Raw genomic sequence first — 23791 nt, 5'->3', positions numbered from 1 at the left:
GCTCATATAAGCACCGGACAATTCGACGGTTTTGAAAATAATATAACGAAAGTACCCAATTTCATCAGTTGTATACCTAGGCAGACTTTTGAAAATAATTATCGAAATCTACAGCAAAAAAACCCTTTGCAAATCTTGAAAAATTTACCCCCATTCAAACACCTAGGTGGCATGCACCCTGTAGAGTTTATTCAAAAACTAGAACAAACAATCTGCCTTTTTCAAGTGCCTTTCGAGCTTATTTCTCCTTGGATAGGTAATTTATTTGAAGGGATAGCTAAAATATTGGCCGATGCGGTATTACACCCTCTTATCAACTGGGTTAAGTTCAAGGGATCATTTTTTTTAAATTTTGGAATGAGGACATTCAGGCCGGGGTTAGACGAGAATTAGAAACAGCAAGATATGAGAGAAATTCAGGATCACATGTCATGTATTTTTTGAGTAATTTTTCGAAATGTAAATATTAAATACCTCCTATGTCTGACAAAAAAGCAATTGCGTGCATAGTAAGACATTTTCCAACCGAGGTTGCTTGTATTCTGATCAATACCGACAACTTGAAAGGACTGTTACAGCGACTAAGACAAGTAGATTATTACTCAAAACTTGGTGTCCATAGTAGTTCAAATAGTACCGCTAACCCTCTTTTCAAGCGTGAGTATTTTCCATGGACGTAGAAAAATAAATGGACTCAGTTATTTACCTCATTAAATGAAGCTGGTGAATGGGAGCATTCTAAGATCACGATGTGGATATGGACGTTGCCATATTGAATCCGTGATAATTCTTTAATATCACCAATGCTGTGCGGAACTTCAAAACTAACAAATTACATTCAACAGCATGAAGTTATGACCTCTATCATTAGGTTAAAATAGACATCAAACATTTCAGAACCTAAACTAGTGCCACATTCACTTCGAAAATATTTGTCATTACCATATAAATCGGCACAGTTCGTTACAAGTGAACTCGTGGCAACACTGTCGAATTTGTCGTTTGGAAGCCTACTACCTGCCTTGCAGTGATGCCAATTTGCCAGTAATTACTGCATTTGCAAGTAATCCGATTATTCAGAAACTAAAATGCAGTAATAAAGATATGCAAGAAATTTGTAAGGACTTTCGATATTCTGCAAGGATTTTGGATATCTCTCTTTATATTGATATATTTAGTGAGGGAGAAAGAGGGAAAGAGAAACAGTTGATTGAATAGAATAATTACGTCGGCGACAGGTTGGTATGCATTTTGTACAATTCCCATTGGCAACACTGTTGCCTTATTCTGATTGTCTATGTTATCCTCGAGTGTTTACTGTTTCCCTCCACTTCGTGTTGACATAGTTTGGTTTGTGATATTTATTGAAAATAGTGAATTTGTTACTGTGTTTGGTTTATATAGTTAATTAATAGATAGAAACTAATAATGGTGCTTTACTGTTGGGTTTGCAAGCAATCCCAATGTTCTAACCAAAAATTGACCTTACACAGGTGAGTGGATACAGGTGTTTACTCATAGGCGTCACAATGAGTTCCGAATTGCTATAGATAGGTACTTCAAAATGAAACCGAAATTCATTTTGCATGGCACGCAGTGAAATGCAATGTTTTCAGATGAAAACAATTTAAATATACAAATTCTAATAATTTCTATCTACACGTATTAATGAATAAAGAGCAAAAATTTTCAGATTTCCAACTGATGCCAATGAAAGAGCAGTTTGGTTTGAGAATTTGGGATTGAAGCAATACCCCGAAAATACTCTAAAGTATGCAAGAATTTGTTCCGTTCATTTTGAGGGAGAAGCGTTTGAAGTGAAACCCAGTGGAAAAATATTCCTGAAAAAAGGTGCCCGTCCTTTGTCTTTTAATCACGAGTATATTCCTCCAACTTCAAGGTATAGTTATCATTCAACAGTTATCATTTTGTAACAATATTTTTTTCGTAACATAAATTAACTTTTTCCAGAAAGGATGACTCATCTACAGATTCAACAGATACAGCTTCAGAAAACAATTTTTTGGAAGTTGACAAGTCTACTGATGGCCCTCCACTAAAGAGGTAAGATCAAATCCAGGTGGTGTAACATGATTGAGGCTCATTTTTATAACTATTTCTGCTCCTGGTATTGTGCTAATAATTAAATAATGATCTTTTATGCTCACGGAATTTTGTACTCTTAGTGCTAAAAAAAATATCAATGGAAAACTGAATTGGTTCCAATGTGTCCTGTGGGATTTTGAAACTAATAGTGTTTTCCATTTAGAAATTGGCCCAATCTGAGCATTCTATAATTTTTAGATTGAGAAGCAATGGGCAGACTCATCAGACCGAAATATCTCATACTCTGACTCCAGAAATGGGCACACATTCAAAAGGAGAATATGAAAAATATATTGATTCTAGCTCAGATACATTGACTGCATCAGAAACTGAACTAATCCATAACTTAGTCACAGAAAAAAAAACAGACTAGCCCACAAATTTGCAGAAGAGAAGATTTTTCAACTCCTCGTAAGGTCAGAAGAAATCTGAAAACAATGAAAAAAATCTTGACAGGCCAGAAAACTAAAATTAGAACTTCACAACAGTCAGTGCGGTCTAAGGTGACAAACTTGAATTCACTGATAAACCATTTGAAAGCTAAATCTTTGGTCCGTGAAGATTGTGAAAGTTCATTAAGAGTGAGTTAATAAGGTTTCAATCCGTTTCACCACCACAACAAATTGTATGAAAATTATAGATTTTTGTAGAGTTGATTGCTCATGAACTTCTTTGCCGAGCAGGAAATATGATAATGATAATGAAATAGTCATCTTTGATGTCATAAGGAATTGATTGAAAAATTTTCGGTGCTATAATTGTAGCGCATTATGGGATATATTGGGTTTTGTGTTTATTTTTTTCTATACACTTCATTTCAAGTAGCATTATGGGTACAGTTTAAACATATACAAAAACTCCTTTTTTTCCACTAACTCTAAAATTTTTATTTTGTTTATCATCTCAACAATCTGTGAAGGAATTGAAACAAAAGTTTTCTTTTATGAATAATAATCGACTCATTCTGAGAAGTTGAAAGTTCCAGCAACTTACTATTTTATGTTCTTTTGAATTCATACATACTCTATTATGACAAATCATGTGATAACAACTTTTTGATCTTCAAATATATCTAGCATATTTTTTGTTGCAGGCTTCTATGTCTGAGTCAACATCTGAACTTTTCAAAAGGATGCTTAAGGGTCCCAGAACTCAAAAATATACGCCAGCACTTAGATCATTTGCTCCAACTCTGAGTTTTTATTCTACTAAGGCATATAATTATTTTAGGACGACATTCAATAATTCTTTACCGCACCCGACAACTTTATCAAAATGGTACCAATCAGTTGATGGTGCTCCTGGGTGGACAAATGAAGCTTTAACAGCATTGAAACTGAAAGTTGATGCAGCTGAACAAAAAAAAAGTGATATTATTTGTAATTTAATTTTTAATGAAATGTCCATTCGAAAACAAGTTGAATGGCCTGGCAAAAAGTTTTGTGGGTATGTAGATATTGGTACTGATTTGGATAGCGATCAACTTCCTGAAGCTAAAGAAGTGTTGGTGTTTATGCTAGTTTGTTTGAACAGTTGTTGGAAAATACCTGTTGGATATTTTCTCTTAGATGGTCTTTCTGGATCTGACAAAGCTGGTCTTGTTAAGAAATGTTTAGAGTTGGTTGATGAAACTGGGGTAATTGTGTCCTCTATAACATTTGATGGTACCGCAGCCAATTTCAAGATGGCTTCAATTCTGTGAGCAGATTTCAATGTTTCACCAATGAAAACTCATTTTGATCATCCTGTTACGAAGGAAAAGGTATATTTATTTCTAGATCCATGTCATATGATAAAATTGGTAAGAAATTGTTTGGGATCTTATAAGAACTTGCAAGACTCTGATAAAAATCAAGTGAGTTGGGATTATTTTGACAAATTAGTTAACATTCAATATAATGAGGGGTTACATGCTGCAACAAAACTGCGAAAACGTCACATACTGTGGACTAGAGAAAAAATGAAAGTGAAAATCGCCACACAAACGCTAAGTAAAAGTGTAGCAGATTCTTTGATATATCTATGTAAAGATTTATTACTGCCTGAATTCCAAGGAGCGGAAGCAACTGCATTGTTCGCCCGTTACTTCAATGATTTATTCGACATTTTCAATGCAAAAAATAGATTTGCTAAATATAATTACAAAAAACCTTTGTCTCCTGTAACGAGTGAGCAATGTTTCGACTATCTTGACATTATCAAGGAATATATATTACATCTGTCTACAGGAAAAGTTGAGGTATTGAAATCAAAGAGAAAACTGGTTTTTTAGGATTTCTTATTTGTATAGAGAGCCTCAAAGGCCTTATAAATATTATATCGAATCTGGAAAACTAAAATATATTCTAACTCATAAATTATCCCAGGATCATGTTGAATTGTTCTTTGGAGCAGTTAGAAGTCGTGGGGGATTCAATAACAATCCAACTGCTAGACAATTTGAGTCAGCTTATAAAAGGTTGATAGTTCATTCAGAAATAAAAGCTAGAGATACAGGAAATTCTTTAAACTTAGATATTATTTTGTAACAGTGGTCGAGTTACCATCAGTGAGAATGGGTAAGATCTTTCTTCGACTACTGACCAAGCAATATTTGAGAATAAACTGAGTGAAGACATACGAGCGTTGGATTTTCTCCATTCTTCTGCTTGGTGTTTAACAGATTATGTTAATGGTATTGTCTGTTATATGGCGGGTTATGTGTCGAAGAGCCTGGAAAATATTGTTTCATGTTTTAGATGTAAGTCACTTTTATTTGATGAAAATGATGAGACTACCTCTATACTGCTTATAAGAAAGGAATATCGAAACCTCACTAAAGCATCAAAGTTAGTAGTAGAAGTTTGTGTTGTTGCTGAAAAGTATTTTAGATTTTTCCATAAAACTAACAACATATTCAGTAATAGAATAAAAAACCTAATTAATGTTTTGGTGAATAATACTCTGAAAAACATGCCACCAAAAATATATGATTATTTTGGTGATCACTTGTATGATGAAGATGCCATTGGTGATCATTAATTGCAGCTATTGAAACTGATTTTAAATAAATATTTCAACTTTAGAATTCATCATGAAACATCATCTAAATTAGATTCATCAACAAAACGAGTTACGAGTATATTGACAAAAACTGTTTTGTTTCGAAATCAATAAAACTCTTAGAAACTTCGGAGAAGATGAAAACCCAAACACCAAACTGGAATCACTCGCACTCGACGCCCGTTTCACTAACCAAGTTAGCGCTAACTTGGTTAGCGAAACGTATGTAGAGTGCGAGATTCCAGTTTGGTGTTTGGGTTTTCATCTTCTTCGAAGTTTCTAATTTCAAACAACTATTTCTGAAAAATATTTCCATTCATATTATCGAGTGGGTTATTTATCAAAATTATTGGGTAGTTGTTTCAATATGATTATATAATACTATATAATTGCAAAAGGTTAATTTTTAATTGACTAGTTTCAATTGTGAACCGACACTATTTTCCATATAATATTATTCGGTATGGATTCATGGATATATTTATATTTGTTTCCTTTTCAAATTGTGATAATTTTTTTTATTGTTGTTATTGTTGTTTATTTTGTATTGTTTTATTTGTTTCATTACAGTTATTCTCCAAACTCGAGTTGTTTAATTTACAATCCTACCTCAGAACAAGAAAAAGACAACATCTGAGATGCAAACAAAGACTTACTCTTCGTGCAGGAAGCCGAATTCAAACTTTTTCGAAAGCCTTATGAAGTTGATATAGTTGCAAAATATATCTGGTGATAGCACAAAAATAATAGTTGATGTAAAATCTAACAATGAGTTTCGATTTCAAAGAGAGGCAATGACACTTTTGATGATTTTCGTTGTTAGAGAGAGAAAGTGTGCTACGACAAAATAATGGTGGGTTAAAGAAAATTAGACAGTCAAATTGTAAATTCAATCAAAAGGTAAATATTATCTTCTTACTAATTACTTTAGTAACCCATCTACTCTTAAAATTATAAAGAAATACCATTTTGTGATTGTCATTTTGTACCTTCAATATGATAGAACTCAATTCAAAACATTGTTCCTTTTTCCAATTTTTTTATTCATCAATTTTCAACAGTTTTTCAAAAGAACCGACTTTTTCGAGTAATTATATTTATTTCGAATACAATGAAGTATTCCTGTAATTGATATGGGAAATATCTATAATCTCTAACAATAATTGATGAATAGATCTCTGAAGTTTTCATAAGTATATAACGTTTTGCATATATTCATTTACATTGCCCATATTGAATTTATTGCGTGCGCGACTGTCATTGGAGGGTATGTCACAGTCTATCGCAAGATTCCTCCTTCCCCGTAACCCGCTCGCCACCGAACCGAACGGCTTCAAAACATTCTGTGTTGAAGGTATTGGTTTGCCGAGTCCATTTATTTTTCTACGTCCATGGTATTTTCAGAAAAAAACTGAATCATTCCCACGGCGAGATTCAGCCATTCTAAGTAAGAAAAATGGTCAACCAAATATGTCTCTCACATTTTCTTCGGTAGAGGAAGAAAATTATAACTCGAAAAACTAATAACGACTTTATGTGCCTCTCCCCACATAAAGCCTTTTTTACATAGGGGGAACATTACACAAATCAACCGCAAGCCATAACCAATACTTTCGAAGATCTTCTGGAGGAGGGGGAGTCAATCAAAGAAATCGAACCAGCGCGCTGTCCAGTTTTATTGATGACTGTTAACAAATTCACGTTTCCTTGCCTGATAGATACCGGTAGTGAAATTTGCGCAATTTTTGGAGTTGTTTGGAATATGAATAATGATGGAAAGAGTAAGTACCCAATTTTTCCGGTCAGTGGCGTGAAGGTCGAGGGAGCGTTCATAGATAAAAAACGTAAAGTATCTAATCAAATACTTCTAATGTTTAGCCTGAATAACCATTCTTGCGAATACGAGTTTTTTGTCATTCCCGATCTCAACTTTCCAGTTAGATTGGGTATCGATTTTTTAAACAGTTCATTGCTACCATCCACACCGCGGAGAAATATATAACACTGAAATTTGGTAGCAATATAGTAAAACTTCAAGAGGTTGAAAATGATGAAAATTTTTCTATTGCTCTCCCGTACGGTTTTCGGGCTGTAACCATCCAATCAGATTCTCCGATTGTCATTCACCCTGTCTATACTCTTAATAGAGATTGAGATTTCCTTAATCAATTAAATAATTCTGAAATAACATATTTTCAAAAGAATAAAATAGTAGAAATATTGGAAAAATACTCTTGTCATTTTTCTGAAAAGCCAGGTTCAACTACGGAATATTTCCATACAATTAAATTGAGAGAAGAAACTTCGTTTTTTGTGAAACCCTATCCAATACCTTTTGCTCACAGTGAGGCGGTCCAAAAAGAAATAGAAAAAATGTTAGAGAGTGGGGAGTCATCGAGAGAGCATCTACCCCATATATATCGCCTTTGGTGACGGTAGTGAAAAAATCGGGCCAGGTTCGAGTATGTCTCGATGCCCGTAGACTTCATAAAGTTCAAGAGAAAGATCACGAGATGCCCTAAGTATTTGGTGCTGAATTCAAAAGTTTTCTCAATCCTTATTTGGATGACCTTTTAGTTTTTTCTCAGAGCTGTGAGCAACATTTAGAACATTTGGTTAAAATCTTTGAACAGTTGAAGTCAACCGGGTTTACGCTGAATTTGAAAAAATGTAATTTTTTTGTTCGGAAATAGATTTTTGGGGATATAGGTAACATTTCTAGTTAAGGAATTCAACCAAATCCAGGAAGGGTACAGGCCATCGTTGATTTTCTGGTTCCACGAAATATTGAACAACTGCAAGCTTTTCTTGGAATCGTTAATTTTGATCGAATTTTTTTGAAGGTTTTTTTAGCTTGGCTGCGCCTGCACTGGTTGCTGAGAAAAAATAAATAAATGGTGTTGGGACGAATCTCAACAACGTGCGTTTGATGATTTGAAGGAGACCATCAAAAATCGGATATTACTGTATCATCCGGATTTTAAAGAAATGTTTTATTTACAAACCGATTCTAGTGACAGTAAGACTTTTATTACCGCGTGAATGGCCTACGCTGTGTCGGAAAAGGAAGCTGTAGCGATTATTTTTGCACTTACCAGATGGAAAGTTTATTCATTGGGCAGACATTTTAAAATATTTACTGATAATAAAGCTTTAATTTATTTGAGAACGTGTAGGCTTTTATCCGCTCGTTTAACTCGGTGAGCATTGCATCTTCAAATTTTTGACTTTGATATTTGATTTGACCGGGCGCACAAAATATGGTAGCGGACTATCTATCACGAAGTCCTGTGGAAAGACTGCCTGTCCCCCCAGGAACGTGTTTTAAATTATTATCCCTTGTCAATTTCCCGGAGCACATGAAAAAGAAAATCACCAATATATCGAGGTTTCAAAATGAAGATCCAAAACTTTCTTTGATTATACATAGTGTACGCCGAAAAGATAATAATAATGAAAGATATATTAGATATATATTATATTCAAAAACATTTTATTCTTGAGGCGTAGTGATACTGAACACCACTTATTATGTATTACATAGGAATTGATTCAGCCCCTCGTTAGCTGTTATCATGAAATGTTGGGACATTATGGCATGTTTAAAGTATAGACAGCTCTGCGCAGAGACGTTTGATGGCAAAATATACATCGGGATGGGGAACGGAATATTTTGTCCTATGATAATTGCTAAAAAAATAAGCATTGTATATCATCAAAGCCCCCGCTTAAGCCAATAATTTCTGTCGCACCCAATGACTTGCTAGCATTGGATTTATATGGGCCATTACCGAAGTCTACAGATGGGATCACCTACCTTCGTGTGCTTTTGGATGTATTTTCCAAGTTAGTAACTTGTAACTCAAAAAAAAACCCTCTCAAAAAAGCGACTACCACATCAATTTTGAACAGATTATGTGGAGAGTACTTCGTAAAATTGGCGAAACCGAGGTCCATCATAAGCGACCATGGAAGTCAGTTTACCGCTAAACTGTGGAAAAATACTCTCGATAATATGAATGTCAAGGTCGTGTGCGCATCGGTGAGGCATCCTCAAGGAAACCCATCAGAACGTGTGATGCGCGGGTAAGGAAGATTTTTTCGTTCGCTTTGTGAGCAGCAACATACTCGGTGGGCGAGGGAAGTACCTAGAATTTCTGAGATCATGAACTCGGTAGTGCATGAGTCCACAGGTTTCTGTCCTTATGAATTACATTCCGGAAGGCAGCCGCTTTTCACAAGATCTCTGTTAGATTTTCTTAGAGGAATCGATTTGGGAAGAAACCATGTCAATAATTTTTGGAAAGAAAGTTTTTGGCTTTCTACTACTCTATCTTGATACAAAAAAAAGAAGGATGAGGGAGTCTTCCAAAGAAAGAAAGGAAGTAACTCTATACATGGATGTGTAGATCATGCAAAGAAGTAACTTTCAGACACAAACTGAAAGAAAGTCCTCCTGAAACAGCTACTTTCATATAAACATTGAATTATACGAAAAAAAAAAATTCTTTCGAAACAAATACTTCTATACGAACACTGAATTATACAGAAGATACTTCTCTCTACTCAGTTCGTATTTCAAACATTCGTTGTGGAATAAAAATCAGATATCATTCACATGAGTTCTACTTTAAATGAATGGTAACAAATTGCACTTACATAGAACACTGCCATCCTCACTGGTATACACCGATGTTTCGACTTAAGACACTTGCCCTAAGGCTCTTCAGTACCAAATTGGATAACATTATAGAAAGTACACACACTTCATTCATGAATTACGATTTTTTTTCAATGTCACGGAATGAGCTTGATCTGCTTATGTCATCGATGACATCGTAATGACATTCATTCATCTATTTGATTCAATCCCAGCCAAGAGGAATCTTATTTGAATTGAAGGGGTTATATTTTTTAGGAGTGATTAATTTTTGGTCCTTCGAGTAAAAAAAAACAATTAAAAGAAAAAGGAAATTTGGAGAAACATGTCCATGCCAAACCCAAGAAAAAGTGAAAGGAAAACTAAAGGAATTCCTCCCGAAAGATACAGTGACGTAGGTGATAAACCACAAACAATGCCAATTCCTCAAAACCATCAATTGAATACCAACAAAAATTCAAGTTCACGAGCTGTTTCCAAAGGGACTGGATCATCAAGTTCTAGGCGAAGAATACTTGAAATAGAACTGGAGGAAGCAAGAAAGTTAGCTGAAGTGGAGAAAAGGTGAGCTGAAATAGAAAGAAAGCAAGCTGATAGAGATGCAGAGCTGATAAGGAAAGAAGCTCAATTAAAACGTGAATTGATACAGGAAGGTTCGTCCAAGAAGTCTACAATTTACGGTGCTGATAGTGTTATCGATTAAGACCTAATGAGTGTTCAAGAAAAGATAGTAAACTGGAAAATTGAAGAAACGGGTATTAACACCGATTTACCGACGACAAATAATTTCATTACAATGACGGTCAGTCTTCAACCAGATCTGTGATGTATTTAAGCAGAACTCCAACAAATCAAAAAGTTCCGAACGATCAGATAATACAAAAACAAATTTGCCCACTTTTGATGGAAATCCAGAAGACTGACCGTTGTGTTTTAGTCAGTTCGAGCGTTCCACTAATCTTTTCAATATTTGTGAAGACGAAAATATGCGTCTGCAAAGATGTCTTAAAGGGAGAGCCAGAGAAGCAGTGCAACCACTCTTTATCGCCCCTAAAAATGTAACGAAAATATTTGAAACTTCGAAAATAACATTCGGTAGACCTGAATTCATTGTTTCCAATTTGATAGAAGAAGTTCGACAAGCCACTCCTCCAAAATAGGGAAGATTTGAAACGTACCTGCCATTTTCAAACGTTATCAAAAATTTGGTAACAACTATGGAACTATTTCAAAATACTGGACACATGACGAATCCATCAATATAAAATGAAATTATCATGAAATTACCTCCATTTCTAAGACTCAAATGGGCTGAAGAATCCACTTTAGAAGAAATCATCACTTTAAAAACATTTTCACTATGGATGCGCAACGTCGCTTTAGCTGCGTCAAGTTGTGCTGATTTCAACAGTTATAGTTATCCTGAAAAACGATTTGAACAAGACAAATTTCAAAGCAGGAAAAATATAAATGTATTTTCTACAAAAAAATATGAGAAATGTCCCAACTGCCAGAATAATCATATTTTGACAGATTGCCAAAACTTCAAAAAACTTGACATCGACCAAAAATGGAAATTCGTGACATCAAAGAAGCTTTGTTTTTACTTCCAGGTCATAATATATATTCATGCAGGGTAAAACAAAAGTGTGGAATAGAAAATTGCCAAAAATTCCATAACAACATACTTCAGTGAATAATGTTTCACTCTTGAACAAGGACGACGATCCAGACATTCATGTGGAAAAAAATAACTTTTTTCAAGAAGAAAATCCTACTTCGAATAATTCCCGTGAAACTAAAAAGACCCAATAAGAAAATTTATACATTTGCTTTGTTAGATGAAGCAGCGACAACAACAATGATAGACAGCAAAATCGCTCAAGAAATAGGATTAGACGGACCTGTAGAACCACTATGCTATCAGTGGCTCAACAACGTAACAAAAAATGAATAAAATTCGAAGAAGGTGACTTTAGAGCTATCTGGAATAGAAGAAAACTCAAAAATGTACAAAATAAATGAAGTCAGAACAGTCAGCGAACTTTCACTTCCAAAGCAAACAATTGATGTGGAAAATATGAGTAAAACCTACCCATACATAAAGGAAACGCCAGTTCTTTCTTTTTATGATGCCCAACCAACTATTCTTATTGGCCAAGACCAATGTGCCTTAACAATTGCCAGGAAAATTCATCGGAGTTATTGGAATGCGCCTTTTGTTTCTAAAACTCTACTTGGATGAGTAGTACATAGAAGATATCCACAAGGAAAGGTTCTTGAGAATTCTCTGATATTTCACGTTTGTTGTAAGTCTCAAGAAGAAGCAAATGAAGATATTCACAAACTGGTGAAAGATTCGTTTATAATTGAAAATTTTGGAATAAAATGCATAGAAGAAAATGGTAGATCTAGAGAAGACGAAAGAGCTTTGAAAATCATGGAAAATAGTATTCAACGAGTTGGAAATCATTTTGAGATTGGGCTCCTATGGAGAAACGAAAATGTTACATTACCAGACAGTAAACCTGTAGCACTGAATCGCCTCAAATGTATGGAGAGGAAAATGGATAAAAATAAGGAATTTGCAGCTGACTACTGTAGAAAAATTGGAGAATATACTCAAAGAGGCTATATTCGAAAGCTGAGCGTTACTGAAGCTAAAAGAGAAGGCCAAAAAACTTGGTATTTACCACATTTTGGAGTGGTAAACCCCAACAAACCAGGCAAGCTGAGATTGGTATTTGATGCCGCAGCAAAGTCGAGTGGAACTAGCCTTAATGATTGTTGCTGTTAGAATCACCATGTATTTTAATTGAGTTAATCAGTATTTATCACTTTCTTTCAGTTTGTGTCTGAAAGTTACTTCTTTGCATGATCTACACATCCATGTATAGAGTTACTTCCTTTCTTTTTTTGGAAGACTCCCTTATCCTTTTTTTTGTATCAACATGGAGTAGTAGAAAGCAAAAAACTTTCTTTTCCAAAAATTAATCACTCCTAAAAAATATAACCCCTTCAATTCAAATAAGATTCCTCTTGGCTGGGATTAAATCAAATAGGTGAATGAATGTCATTACGATGTCATCGATGACATAAGCAGATCAAGCTTAATCCGTGACATTGAAAAATCGTAATTCATGAATGAAGTGTGTGTATTTTCTATAATGTTATCCAATTTGGTACTGAAGAGCCTTAGGGCAAGTGTCTTAAGGCGAAACATCGGTGTATACCAGTGAGGATGGCAGTGTTCTATGTAAGTGCAATTTGTTACCGTTCATTTAAAGTAGAACTCATGTGAATGATATCTGATTTTTATTCCACAACGAATGTTTGAAATACGAACTGAGTAGAGAAAAGTATCTTCTGTATAATTCAGTGTTCGTATAGAAGTATTTGTTTCGAAAGAATTTTTTCTTTCGTATAATTCAATGTTTATATGAAAGTAGCGGTTTCAGGAGGACTTCCTTTCAGTTTGTGTCTACATCCATGAATAGACTTACTTCCTTTCTTTCTTTGGAAGACTTCCTCATCCTTCTTTTTTTGTATCAAGATGGAGTAGTAGAAAGCCATTAACCGTCTTTCCCAATAATTAATCACTCTTTAAAAAATATAACCCCTTCAATGCATGTCAATAAATTCCTCGCGAAGGAGACTCTTGAAAGACGCGCCTCTCGTATATCAACCCTAGGCGCCCTTTCACCTTATTTCAAACAGGAGATCTCGTCCGCCTACGAACCGCGCCCATCTCTTCGGCCCTTAACCAGGAGAAAGAAAAGTTTATGATTTTGTTTGAGGGCCCCTATGTCATTAAAAAGCAGGTTAGTTATGCCACCTACGTCTTAACAGTCCCAGAAACTCTCGAAGAGCGAGGAACTTTTCACGCGTCTCTGTTGAAGAAGTATCTTGGAGAATTTTTCTTTTACCAAAGACAGGGTCATAGTGAAGCGAAAAAGTCTGGGGGCAGTTGAACCGGTATAATGGGTTGCCTATAGCTCAGGTACCTTTGCTACTTAAATATCGACTATTGTATTCCAATTAAATCGCCCAGTTTTTGTCGTTTTCAACGTTTTCAACGTATGAAATACGTTGTTTTCTCGTCAATTGTTTCGCAGTTCCTGGGAAGTGAATGTATCCTTGGGTCGAATGAGTCTCCAAATCAAAATTCTTATTGTTTCTCGAGTCTGGTGCAGGTAAAATTTTCATGTGTTACTCTGTTCTATAGAAAAATTATTATTTATGTAATTTGCAGTTTTCACTGGGAATTACAAGTGTTGGAAAACACCCGAATATTATTTAAATTATTGGCAAGTGCACGAACCTATCCAGCTCGCTCCGTCGTGGTGTTGCTGTTTTGTTACAGATAGGTAACGAAATTTAATTCTCCTTTATTTTTCATTGGCGAAATAATTATACAGTTGCTTCATCATCAGTTATATAAAAAATTCGACATCAATCGCCATAAGAGATTCGTCCTGTCTTTCACTGCAGCTTTCACTGCAAGAGCTAGATGGGCGAAACAGCAAACACCGCTGTTTCGACCCATCAGATCTCATCAGTGTTATTAGGATAAAATACTTAACTGATATCTCCCCCTACGGAACTGATATTATATCTGATATTATGTCTGATATTCTGTCATCTTCGTGGGGAAGAATGTTAATTATCGCTGTTACTTTCAGACTTGTCTTCTTCAGGACAGTTCAGTGATTCAGCCTAGCACAACTGATGAGACCTGGTGGGTCGAAACAACGCTGTCTGGTATTGGATTACAAGTCCATACTCAATTATTTGTATTTTTTCAACATATTTGAAACGATCATAGATATGTTTTCAGTAAATCAAGTGGAATTCTCAAAAATATAGTCAATTAACGTGAAGAGTCTTGTGTTATTGCGTTCAATATTTCCAAGGCCATTGACGGTGTCGGACATAAATTAATAAAGAAAGACAAAAATAAGATCAGCCAAATTTATGGAATACATTTTTTGATGATTTTATGTCTGAAAACACTGATAAAATTTAATTCTAAAACCGTCAAACCTACGGCATTTTAGTAAAACTATCATGACGTAGTTAACCTGTACATTTGTACACAATAATCTAAAAGGTCACCTGTCCATCAGATTTCATTTCAAAAATTCCAGCTTTATCATCATCACCCTCCAAAATTTTCTGTTTTCAATTCTGAATGTGTAAATTTCTTCAAAATTTTTCAGTGATATCCAAGAGAGTAAAGAATCTATAATACATTCATCCTGATTTTATAGAAACTACACAATTTGAAATCTGTTTAAAATCTGTTTTTCCGTTAACCAGCTGTCGCACCCCTACGAACGACAACCCTCAAAAGTCGAAACTTGTGCGAGATAAGGATTAACGAGGTCTTGCCGTTTAACGTGTGATTCCTAACACGGATTGGCCGGTAGCAAGTGATGATCGATCGTTCAGACTAGGGCTTGAACCACCGACCAACACGTCAGTCAATTCGAGTGAGTGTACAAAGCACCCACGCCGAACCGCTTGGCTACCGATCGACCAAAATGATTTATAAATTCCTATAGTTGAAAAGAGAAAATAAACATTCAAATATATTTTGTATAGGTGTTGCCCTCGACTCCGTCCACGTTGACTTCAGTTTTCAGGTTTCATATATTTCATAACAGCAAAAAGTTCTTAATTATCTGCCTCTCATCAATTCATAGAAACACCTTTCAGAAACTATAAATATAATTAATCACAGTTTCAGTCGAAACAACTGAACATTCAACAAATGTTCCTCATGATTTTTCAAATTGGTATAACTATTTCTCGAGGACGTATTTGAACACATAAAGCACTGAATGTTTAGTGAAACTCACAATATATATCAGTGAAAAATTCATCCGAATCGATTGAAGTGTTTTTTGAGATTAGCGCACACAAACCTGCAGACAAACAGAGAGCAATGAGTTACACTTTTATTTTATTTATTGGTTTCAATGGCAACTTATAGCGGAGTACTTGTGTCAACTGGTTCGTTGATATAATTGCAGTGCAAATCCATACCGGATACGGAATATCTATGAATAAAAAATCAATATGTTATACAGAGGGTGTCAAAACTTCCAGTAATTATGCACGTGTCGAATTCACTGACCCAATCATAGATAATCCACAAATGTTCAGTTCGTGTGTAACTTCTTCACCAAAAAGTCCATAATTTACATCTGGAAATGTAACCAAAGTACCAAGCACAACTAGTACCCTCTGTATAACGGAAATTAAACCAAACAGATATATTATTTAGCACACAAAAAATACTGAAACACAGTTGGGTGCTAAAATATGTGATGAATACCAAACCTAACCACCAAACCTAACCACTAGGTTAGGTTTGGGCAAAAGTGAGTTTTTCAGGTCAGATGGTAAAAGTGCGGCTCTGACAAACTCTGAAAACTTGATTCGATCCGATGTGGGGTAGGCACAAAGTATGTGCTCTGCTGTTTCATCATTTTCCAAACAGAAGCGACATACACTATCTTTCGACAGTCATAATTTCGACAATGACCTGTGAGAAGACCTGTTAGAGATCGTAGTTCATCCCTACTGTAGTCCAACAACTGTATGGTTTCAAGGTTCGAAGGATAAATGAAGGCCTTGAGTGAGCCAATCCTGAAAGATTTTGCCAGAAGTCTAGGAATATTCTTGCCATCCAGGTGTTCAATGTTGGTTTGACAAAGCCTAAAGCGATGCCAATGACAAGTTCTGGTCCGATGAAGGGAAAGTGACGTTGAATCGTCAAATTTTCTCCTTCTGGTGAAGGGGATTAATACAATTTTGCTGGGGTTGACAGACATCTGCTCTCTCTGGTACCAACTGTAAACAACGTCCATCGTACTTTGGGATATATTACAAGCTACCCTTCCTGACGTGGATTTTGTCAAGATGATAAGGTAATCTGCATAAGCTTGCAAATCTACTTCTCTTTCTGTCAAGGGGGTCAAGCAGACTATCCATCAGGAGCGACCACAGAAGGGGAGATAGTACCCCAAATTGCGGGCAGCCCCTGATGACCCTGGACCTGATGGCCTCGTCTTGAAGAGTCGAAGTTCTATTCACCAACATGGCATAGATTCAGCCAGTTATGATCGATTCTATGCCTTTTCTAGCCAGGGATGATCCTCTTGATTTAGGTAGTACATTGTCAAATGCTCCTTCAATATCGAGAAATACAGCAACCCTTAATCAGTGAAGGTAATTCAGAGGTTTGGTTTTGTATTCTATGGTACAGTAAATTCTGAGTTGGCAAAATTAATCTACTTGGACTGGCAAAGAGTCTATTATGAGAAAATAAATACTACGAAATGAATTTTGAAATGTTAATCTGTTAAAAAAAATCTGTTTTTCTGTTAACCAGCTGTCGCACCCCTACGAACGACAACCCTCAGAAGTCGAAACTTGTGCGAGCTAAGGATTAACGAGGTCTTACCTTTTAACGTGTGATTCCTCTCCCAAACTATCTACACGGTTGGCTCCGGTTGACGTCAGTCGGAAAACAACTACTACCCCGGGTAATACTACGCTGAATATTTAATTATATCCAACAAACATTTATGCAAGATAACTAACAGAGGCTACTCTCGCAGATGTTTCACTTTTATCCAGCAGTAGGACCATGCTGAAATTATTCAAGTAGATCACATGCAGACCGAGGTTTCGAAGTACTGCACGGACGAAAGGATCCTGTACAAGAGCCAACTGTGTAGGTTGTATGAGAAAGATTATTATTCTGATTTTTTTTTCGATTAGATGGTAGGGATTAACGGGATTTTCAGTCAGACACGTTCAAAAATAAACTTACACTAAAAATCATTTGCTAATTGATTTTCAATTGTAAAACTCGAAGTGCTTCTAAGTACTTTCCATTTTTTAGTTTTTTTCTATTGTATTTCATTTTAGCGTCCGGACTAAGTCTATTCAGAAACGAAAGTTGTCGATTTGTAAAATAGAGTAGGTGTATTATTTTTTGAACGTATCTAACTGAAAGTCTCGTCAAAATCCCTACCTTCCATTTTCTACTCTATTTGACTAACTGAATAAATACAAGTTTCTATTTTAATAGGGTTTGGTAGTCAATATCGAATGGCTGTAAAGAAATACTATTGATCATTCGAGCTTTCGAAATGTTTTATTTCTATTTTTCAACAATATCTAATCCTATATATATATATATACATATATATATATATATATATATATATATATATATATATATATATATATATATATATTATAACCTTCATACTTGTAATGAAATTGATTTACTAAACAATAGAAAAGTTCTAACAAAAGTAGTTGGGACACTTTTTTTCATAATGACCTGCGAAATCAGGATTCACTTCACTACTGACGTCAGTTTCCACAACACTAATTCCTTCACCCTATCATACTCGAAATATTTCGGGAAATTTAAAGGAACCTCTTCATACTTGACATTCTTCATGTTTGCGAGACACTCCAGGTAGAATTCGTAGCATGGGGCCGCAGTGTCGCAGTCTGAAAGTGTGAAAACATACCTCTTTTCCAAAGCTATGTAAACACTCATTCGTCTCGACATTGATAGCAACTTCTGAATAGTTTTCATGAAGGCTCTTGTGATAGAATCGTCGTAAACAGCTGAAACAAATAAATGAATTTTATTGAATGGTTCTGAATAAGAGATGTCATTCATTTTATTTATTGTGTAAGATTTGAAACATTTCCACAGGTATTTTTTACACCTCAAAGTGTTAAAATAAAGGTTTTGTGTTGGGAAAAAACTCCAGTAATATTCAAATATGGGTGACATACGATAGAAAGTCGCCTGTTGATCTTTGTTTCCGGAAGTCATATTTATGATCGCTCAATATGTTAAAGCTTTCCAAATATTTAAGGGTGTGTTGGTTTACGACTTTCTCCGTGATTTTTGTCATCATTGATAGCAAGGCGACTGGTCTATAGTTATTTGAAAGGTTTTGCATGCCCTTTTTGGGAATGGGCTGAACGCGAGCAATCTTCTAACAAGAAGAAAAAACCCGTGCAGGTTGAAAAGTGTGTAAAATAGCGGTGCGAGTTCATAGACTCAATTTTTGAGAACGATGACGGATACTTCATCAGGACCAGACCTTTTGTTGATATTAAGCTGTTTCAAAATTTGCCTGTGTGTGCATCCTTTCTTAACACACCATTGAGTTAGATCATGGCTTTTCTTTTGATGATGTTAAAATTTTAGATTCAGAAAATAATAGTCAAAAAAGGACTTTCTTATAAATATGTCATATATTTAAAAATTTAAATACTATTGATTCCAGGACAGACATTGAAAGACTCAGCCTGATGTATACTTATCTTCTTCGCTTAAATAAAGATAATGAATTCGATAACAATTAATAATCTCCGTAAAGGAAACTATTTACCTTCACTATCTGTTAGATATCATTTTATAGTTCTGTGAGATCTCATTGGCAGCACTGTAATCGTAGGAACAAGAAATTCTGTTGAACACTTTCTATCAAACTTAATGTTTTGTATCCGACAACCTGTTGAGTTTAATTTCCAATACTTAATTTTAGATTATTTGTGCAATCATCTCATGTTATCATAAAAATAATACGTAATGTTACACGTTTTTAACCAATTTTAATCTTGACATACAAATATGAGAATCCCCTCTGTTACTTCTTTGCAAACTTCATTTTAACCTCAGTTTCATGAGTATGAACACGTTGTTCATTCTTTGTTTATTCAAGTCTCATTTGCCATATTCTGGTGCTGTCAGGAGTTTTTCAACTAGACTTTTTCCGTGAGAATTCGTTTCGTTTCGTTTTTTTTTTTAATGATTCAAATTAGGCTACAGGTTGATTAAAAAGAACCACTGGTAACCTCATTTGAACCCATAATAAAACTTATTTTTCCACTTCCGAGTTGCAACAATAATCGTGGCAACATGAACATATTGCATCTTCACCTTCTTCTTCGATTCAATCAGTTGTTCTACAGTCTTTTTTAAGCGTTACTGTGTATGTGTGTGTTTCTCTCTTTCCGTTTTTGGTTGTTTCATTGAACGAATCAGTTTTCACTTTTTGAACAGCTGTTTCTATTTTCATGTCCTTGCTACTTATTTTTGCCGTTCCTAACTCTTCCTTACTTCTTTTTATAGCAACCAACTCATCTTTATATGGTGTGCTAGTCAGTGTGCAGCTGATGACATGGTGTTTTGACGCTGACTTGAGAATTCTTTGGAAGGGTTCATATCGCTTCAAAAATGTTAGTAAATGTGTTATTTTGAATAAAATAGTAAATGAAGATGTATCATCCTGACTATTCAATTTTGTTTGTATTTTGTCTTCGGATATTTTCTGAGTTTCAGACAAAATAGTGGATTTCATAAACTACACCTCACGATTTGATCTCCACAAACTTTATTTGAAAAATATATCACATGTTTCGCTAACACAGTAGCTTTATTAAGTGATTTGAAGTAACAGCCGAATCAATCAGAAAAAAAATAGTAGATGATGATAATTAATTATTATTTTGACACAGATTATCTATTTAGTCTAATACTGCATAGGCCGGTACCATGATTAAAAAAAATAAAATGTGGGCTAGTATGCCTCAGTCGAAAGGAACTTGTGAAAGAAAACGTTTTGTCTACTGCTGCAGCAAACATTTTCAGTGGTTTATGTGAAGAAGTAGCTGATATCTTGTGATATCAGCAGCGACTCATTTATCACTGAAACTCTACCATGACGAAAATTCAGGAAGTCAATCACCATTAGGTAGTCATTTTCGCTGATTGAAAGTTACCAAATACATTCCTGTGGACCATATTTTCCCACAATATGAAAGCTCGCTGATTCAGCATCTATCCGAATGTCTTGAAATAAAATCGAATTGCAATAATTCGATTTTATTTATTATTATTAGTATTATTAGTATTAGACTTAAATTGTCATTTAAGTCTAATACAATTCACTCATAAAATGGATAACAATATCATCAGGGGAGGTAATGAAATTAAAGACTTTGGCATTAATTTTGATCAATAATTCACTTTTGTTTCACATATAGACCAAGCTGTTTCATCCGCTAGTCAAAATTAGGCTTCATAATTAGGAACACTAGAGAATTCAGAGATATACAAGTAATAATCAGGTTATTCTATACTTATGTGAGGTCTAAAGTAGAATATTAGGCGATGATCTGGTATCTCATTCATAATTCCCACATATAGCAAATTGAAGCTATCCAAAGACAATTCATGAAATTATTGTCTTTTCGCATAACAGTTACTTACCCCCAAACAGGAAGTAGTTACTCCTTCTGAACCAATTATATTATATCATTAAATACACAAAAAATACATTTTCATTTACCACGCTTCAACTCAAGTTCTTTGAATTTTATCAAAGATTGTATCTCGCATGGAACCTTTCATTCATATTTTTTTTTATTTTCTATTGTTTTATATCAACATTGTGAAGACTGAAACTAATTCGTTTATATAATGTCAGTTGGATCTAATTATGTTATTTTTTCAGCATATTTTATAAAATAATATATAAAAGAATATGCTGCAAGAGTAACCTGAATGAATGCCAAGTAATTTTTGATTTCGTTCAGATATTAAATGGAGATAGATTTGTGTCGACAGGGATGACGTGCTCTCGAGGAAGCCATTATGTGTTGTAACCCTCTGTCAGATGTTATTCCCACAGAAACATGTGAGGCCTTTTCCAATTGAATGCGAAATCAAGTTCGATTCAGATTGCTGGTATACTGGGTGTTTCCTAACTACGTTACAAAACTTCGGAGGGTGAACCTTAAGGTAATTTCTTGTATCTTGAGATACAGGGCGTTGAAGTTTAAAAAAAAATTATTTATGAAATATCATAAATAACCTTACACCGATTTGGTTGAAATTTGCTACAGTTATTTGAAGTAACAATGCGCTTATTTAGTCCTAACTGGATTTAATTTATCAGGTCCAGTGGAAAAAAGTCCGTCTCAATAAAAACTGCAAATGAAGGAGAACTATCAAACAGGCAATTTGGATTCAGGAAAGGTCGACGGTCGGTGGATAATAATAATACATTTATTACCCATCAAAGAAAAAAACAGAAGAATATACAGTAGTGGTGGTGCTATTAAATGATATTCTGATGAATAAATGACTGGACTTATAGGTTCAGATAACAGTTGAAAACCGTTTCTGTTCTTCCACCAATGCCAAAGAGATATTTACAGTTTTAACAGATAGCAATACATTAACGAAACTAAATGAGTAAAGATAATTAAATAAAGAGAAGGAGAGGAAAGGAAAGCATAAGAAGGTAAGGGTTAGAGAGAGAGAGCAGAGCAATTTTTGAGAACTTCACTGAATACTTAGTAGGTAGTTTTTGAATTTGGATTTGAATACCAACGGCGATAGTTGTAGGTATGATCCATCCAGTCTATGCAAATTATTTATGCAGACTGCCATATTGTAGGAAAAGAACCGTTTGTATATTTCTTTACAGTGTGAATGTAAGAATGGTTTGTTTACGAATATTCAAATTATGGATGTCCGTTCTATAAGAGAGTGTTTCATGTAGATAAGGTGGAGTCTTTGATTTAAATATATTATGAAAATGGCAAGCTATATGATGACGTCGCCTGTTGTACATATTTAGCCATTTAAGCTCTTTTAGTTTATCAGTAATTGATATACGACTGACTTTTGTAATACCACAAATTAGACGAACACATGAGTTCTGTACTATCTGTATACGACGAATTTCGACTTGATTAAGGCAAGGACTGTAAACAACATCGCAATAATTAAAATGAGAAAGAACCAAGGTGTCACATTTTTTCGAGGTCTTTTGATGAAAAGTTTCTTTGAGGAAAAATTAGCTTCAGAGAAGCGTATGCGATTCTCAATTCATTAGTAACGTGTTCTTTGAAGTGAAGTGTTGTATCAACTGTGAATCCCAAATTTTTACAAGAAGTTTTAATAGGTATTTTTTATCTCCAATTTTGAATATAACGTTATCAGACAAAAAATCTGAAGCATTATCATTTCCAAAAAGTAGAGCCATCGACTTGTTAGGATTGATTTTCAGTCCATGATCAACAGATACCTTGTGCAAGGAAATCAAATCGTGATTGATAGACTCCGTGGCAGCTACCAAATCCGAGTATCTAAAAGAGAAGTAGATCTGCGTATCGTCCGCATAGAGATGATATTTACAAAATTTGAGTACGTCAACGAAGATTGAGGTATAAACAGTGAACAGTAGGGGTCCTAAAATACTTCCTTGAGGAACACCTGATATAACTTCCAGCGATGTAGAAAGCTCGTTATTAAGTTTAACAACTTGTAATATATCACTTAAGTACGATCTCATAAGAGCATGAGCTGAAATACTGAATCTGAAATAATGTAGCATTGACAACAACGTATCGATATCAAGTCGAAGGCTTTTGAATAGTCGAGAAGAATGAGCGCACTCATTTTTCTTTTGTCAATAGCCTCAATTAAGTCGTCAACTACATCAGTAAGAGCAGTTGCACAGCTATACCCTCTTCTGAATCCAGATTGTTTGATGGGTAAAATATTGTTTTCGGGCATAAACATTCTAATTTGCGATTCCATCATTCTTTGGATAATTTTAGAGAAGGTAGGCAAAATACTAATAGATCTTAAATCACTGTATTCTATCGGGTACTGATTTTTAGGCAAAGAAATAATATTAGTGTATTTCCATGCTCTGCGAAAATAATATTTCATCAGACACTGATTTATTATATGAGTTATAATAGGTAAAATGAAGGGGCAGCATAACTGGATTACTACGATATTCAAGTCATCATTGCCAAAAGCTCGGGATTTGATATTTTTTATTATATCATAAGCATTCTCTTCAGAAACCAAATTGAATGAAAAGGTTGAGGTTATTCCCTCTTTCACATTATTTG

The 23791-nt window shown here is 34.8% G+C and overlaps 2 protein-coding genes across 3 annotated transcripts in view; one reads left to right on the top strand and one right to left on the bottom strand.

Moving 5' to 3' along the window:
• The first annotated feature begins 462 nt into the window (after window positions 1-462).
• LOC141483612 (uncharacterized) lies at window positions 463-5723 on the top strand. 2 transcript variants are annotated; one of them, XM_074178379.1, is made up of 4 exons: window positions 463-1493; window positions 1694-1900; window positions 1972-2064; window positions 2305-3192. In XM_074178379.1, the coding sequence occupies exons 1-4, from the start codon at window positions 1429-1431 to the stop codon at window positions 2477-2479; spliced, it is 540 nt and encodes a 179-aa protein (XP_074034480.1). In that variant the 5' UTR covers window positions 463-1428; the 3' UTR covers window positions 2480-3192. The 2 variants fall into 2 exon arrangements, with proteins under 2 accessions (XP_074034480.1, XP_074034481.1); XM_074178380.1 differs by lacking the exon at window positions 2305-3192 and adding an exon at window positions 3200-5723 and having other exon boundaries at window positions 498-1493.
• A 12315-nt stretch (window positions 5724-18038) lies between these two features.
• The window catches only part of LOC141483611 (methyltransferase-like protein 22), a 137496-nt gene continuing 131743 nt past the window's right edge, over window positions 18039-23791 (bottom strand). Inside the window, exon 6 of the mRNA XM_074178378.1 lies at window positions 18039-18466. Coding sequence (XP_074034479.1) covers window positions 18186-18466 — 281 coding nt within the window. The 3' untranslated portion in view covers window positions 18039-18185. The remainder of the gene's footprint in view (window positions 18467-23791) is intronic.

Source organism: Leptinotarsa decemlineata, unplaced genomic scaffold (genome assembly GCF_025532065.1).
Source record: "Leptinotarsa decemlineata unplaced genomic scaffold, Ldec_3_MD MMD2_tig00003736_RagTag_RagTag, whole genome shotgun sequence".
Taxonomy (NCBI): Eukaryota; Metazoa; Arthropoda; class Insecta; order Coleoptera; family Chrysomelidae; genus Leptinotarsa; species Leptinotarsa decemlineata.
Note: the sequence above shows the minus strand (reverse complement) of the source record. Positions and strands in the feature narration are given on the sequence as shown.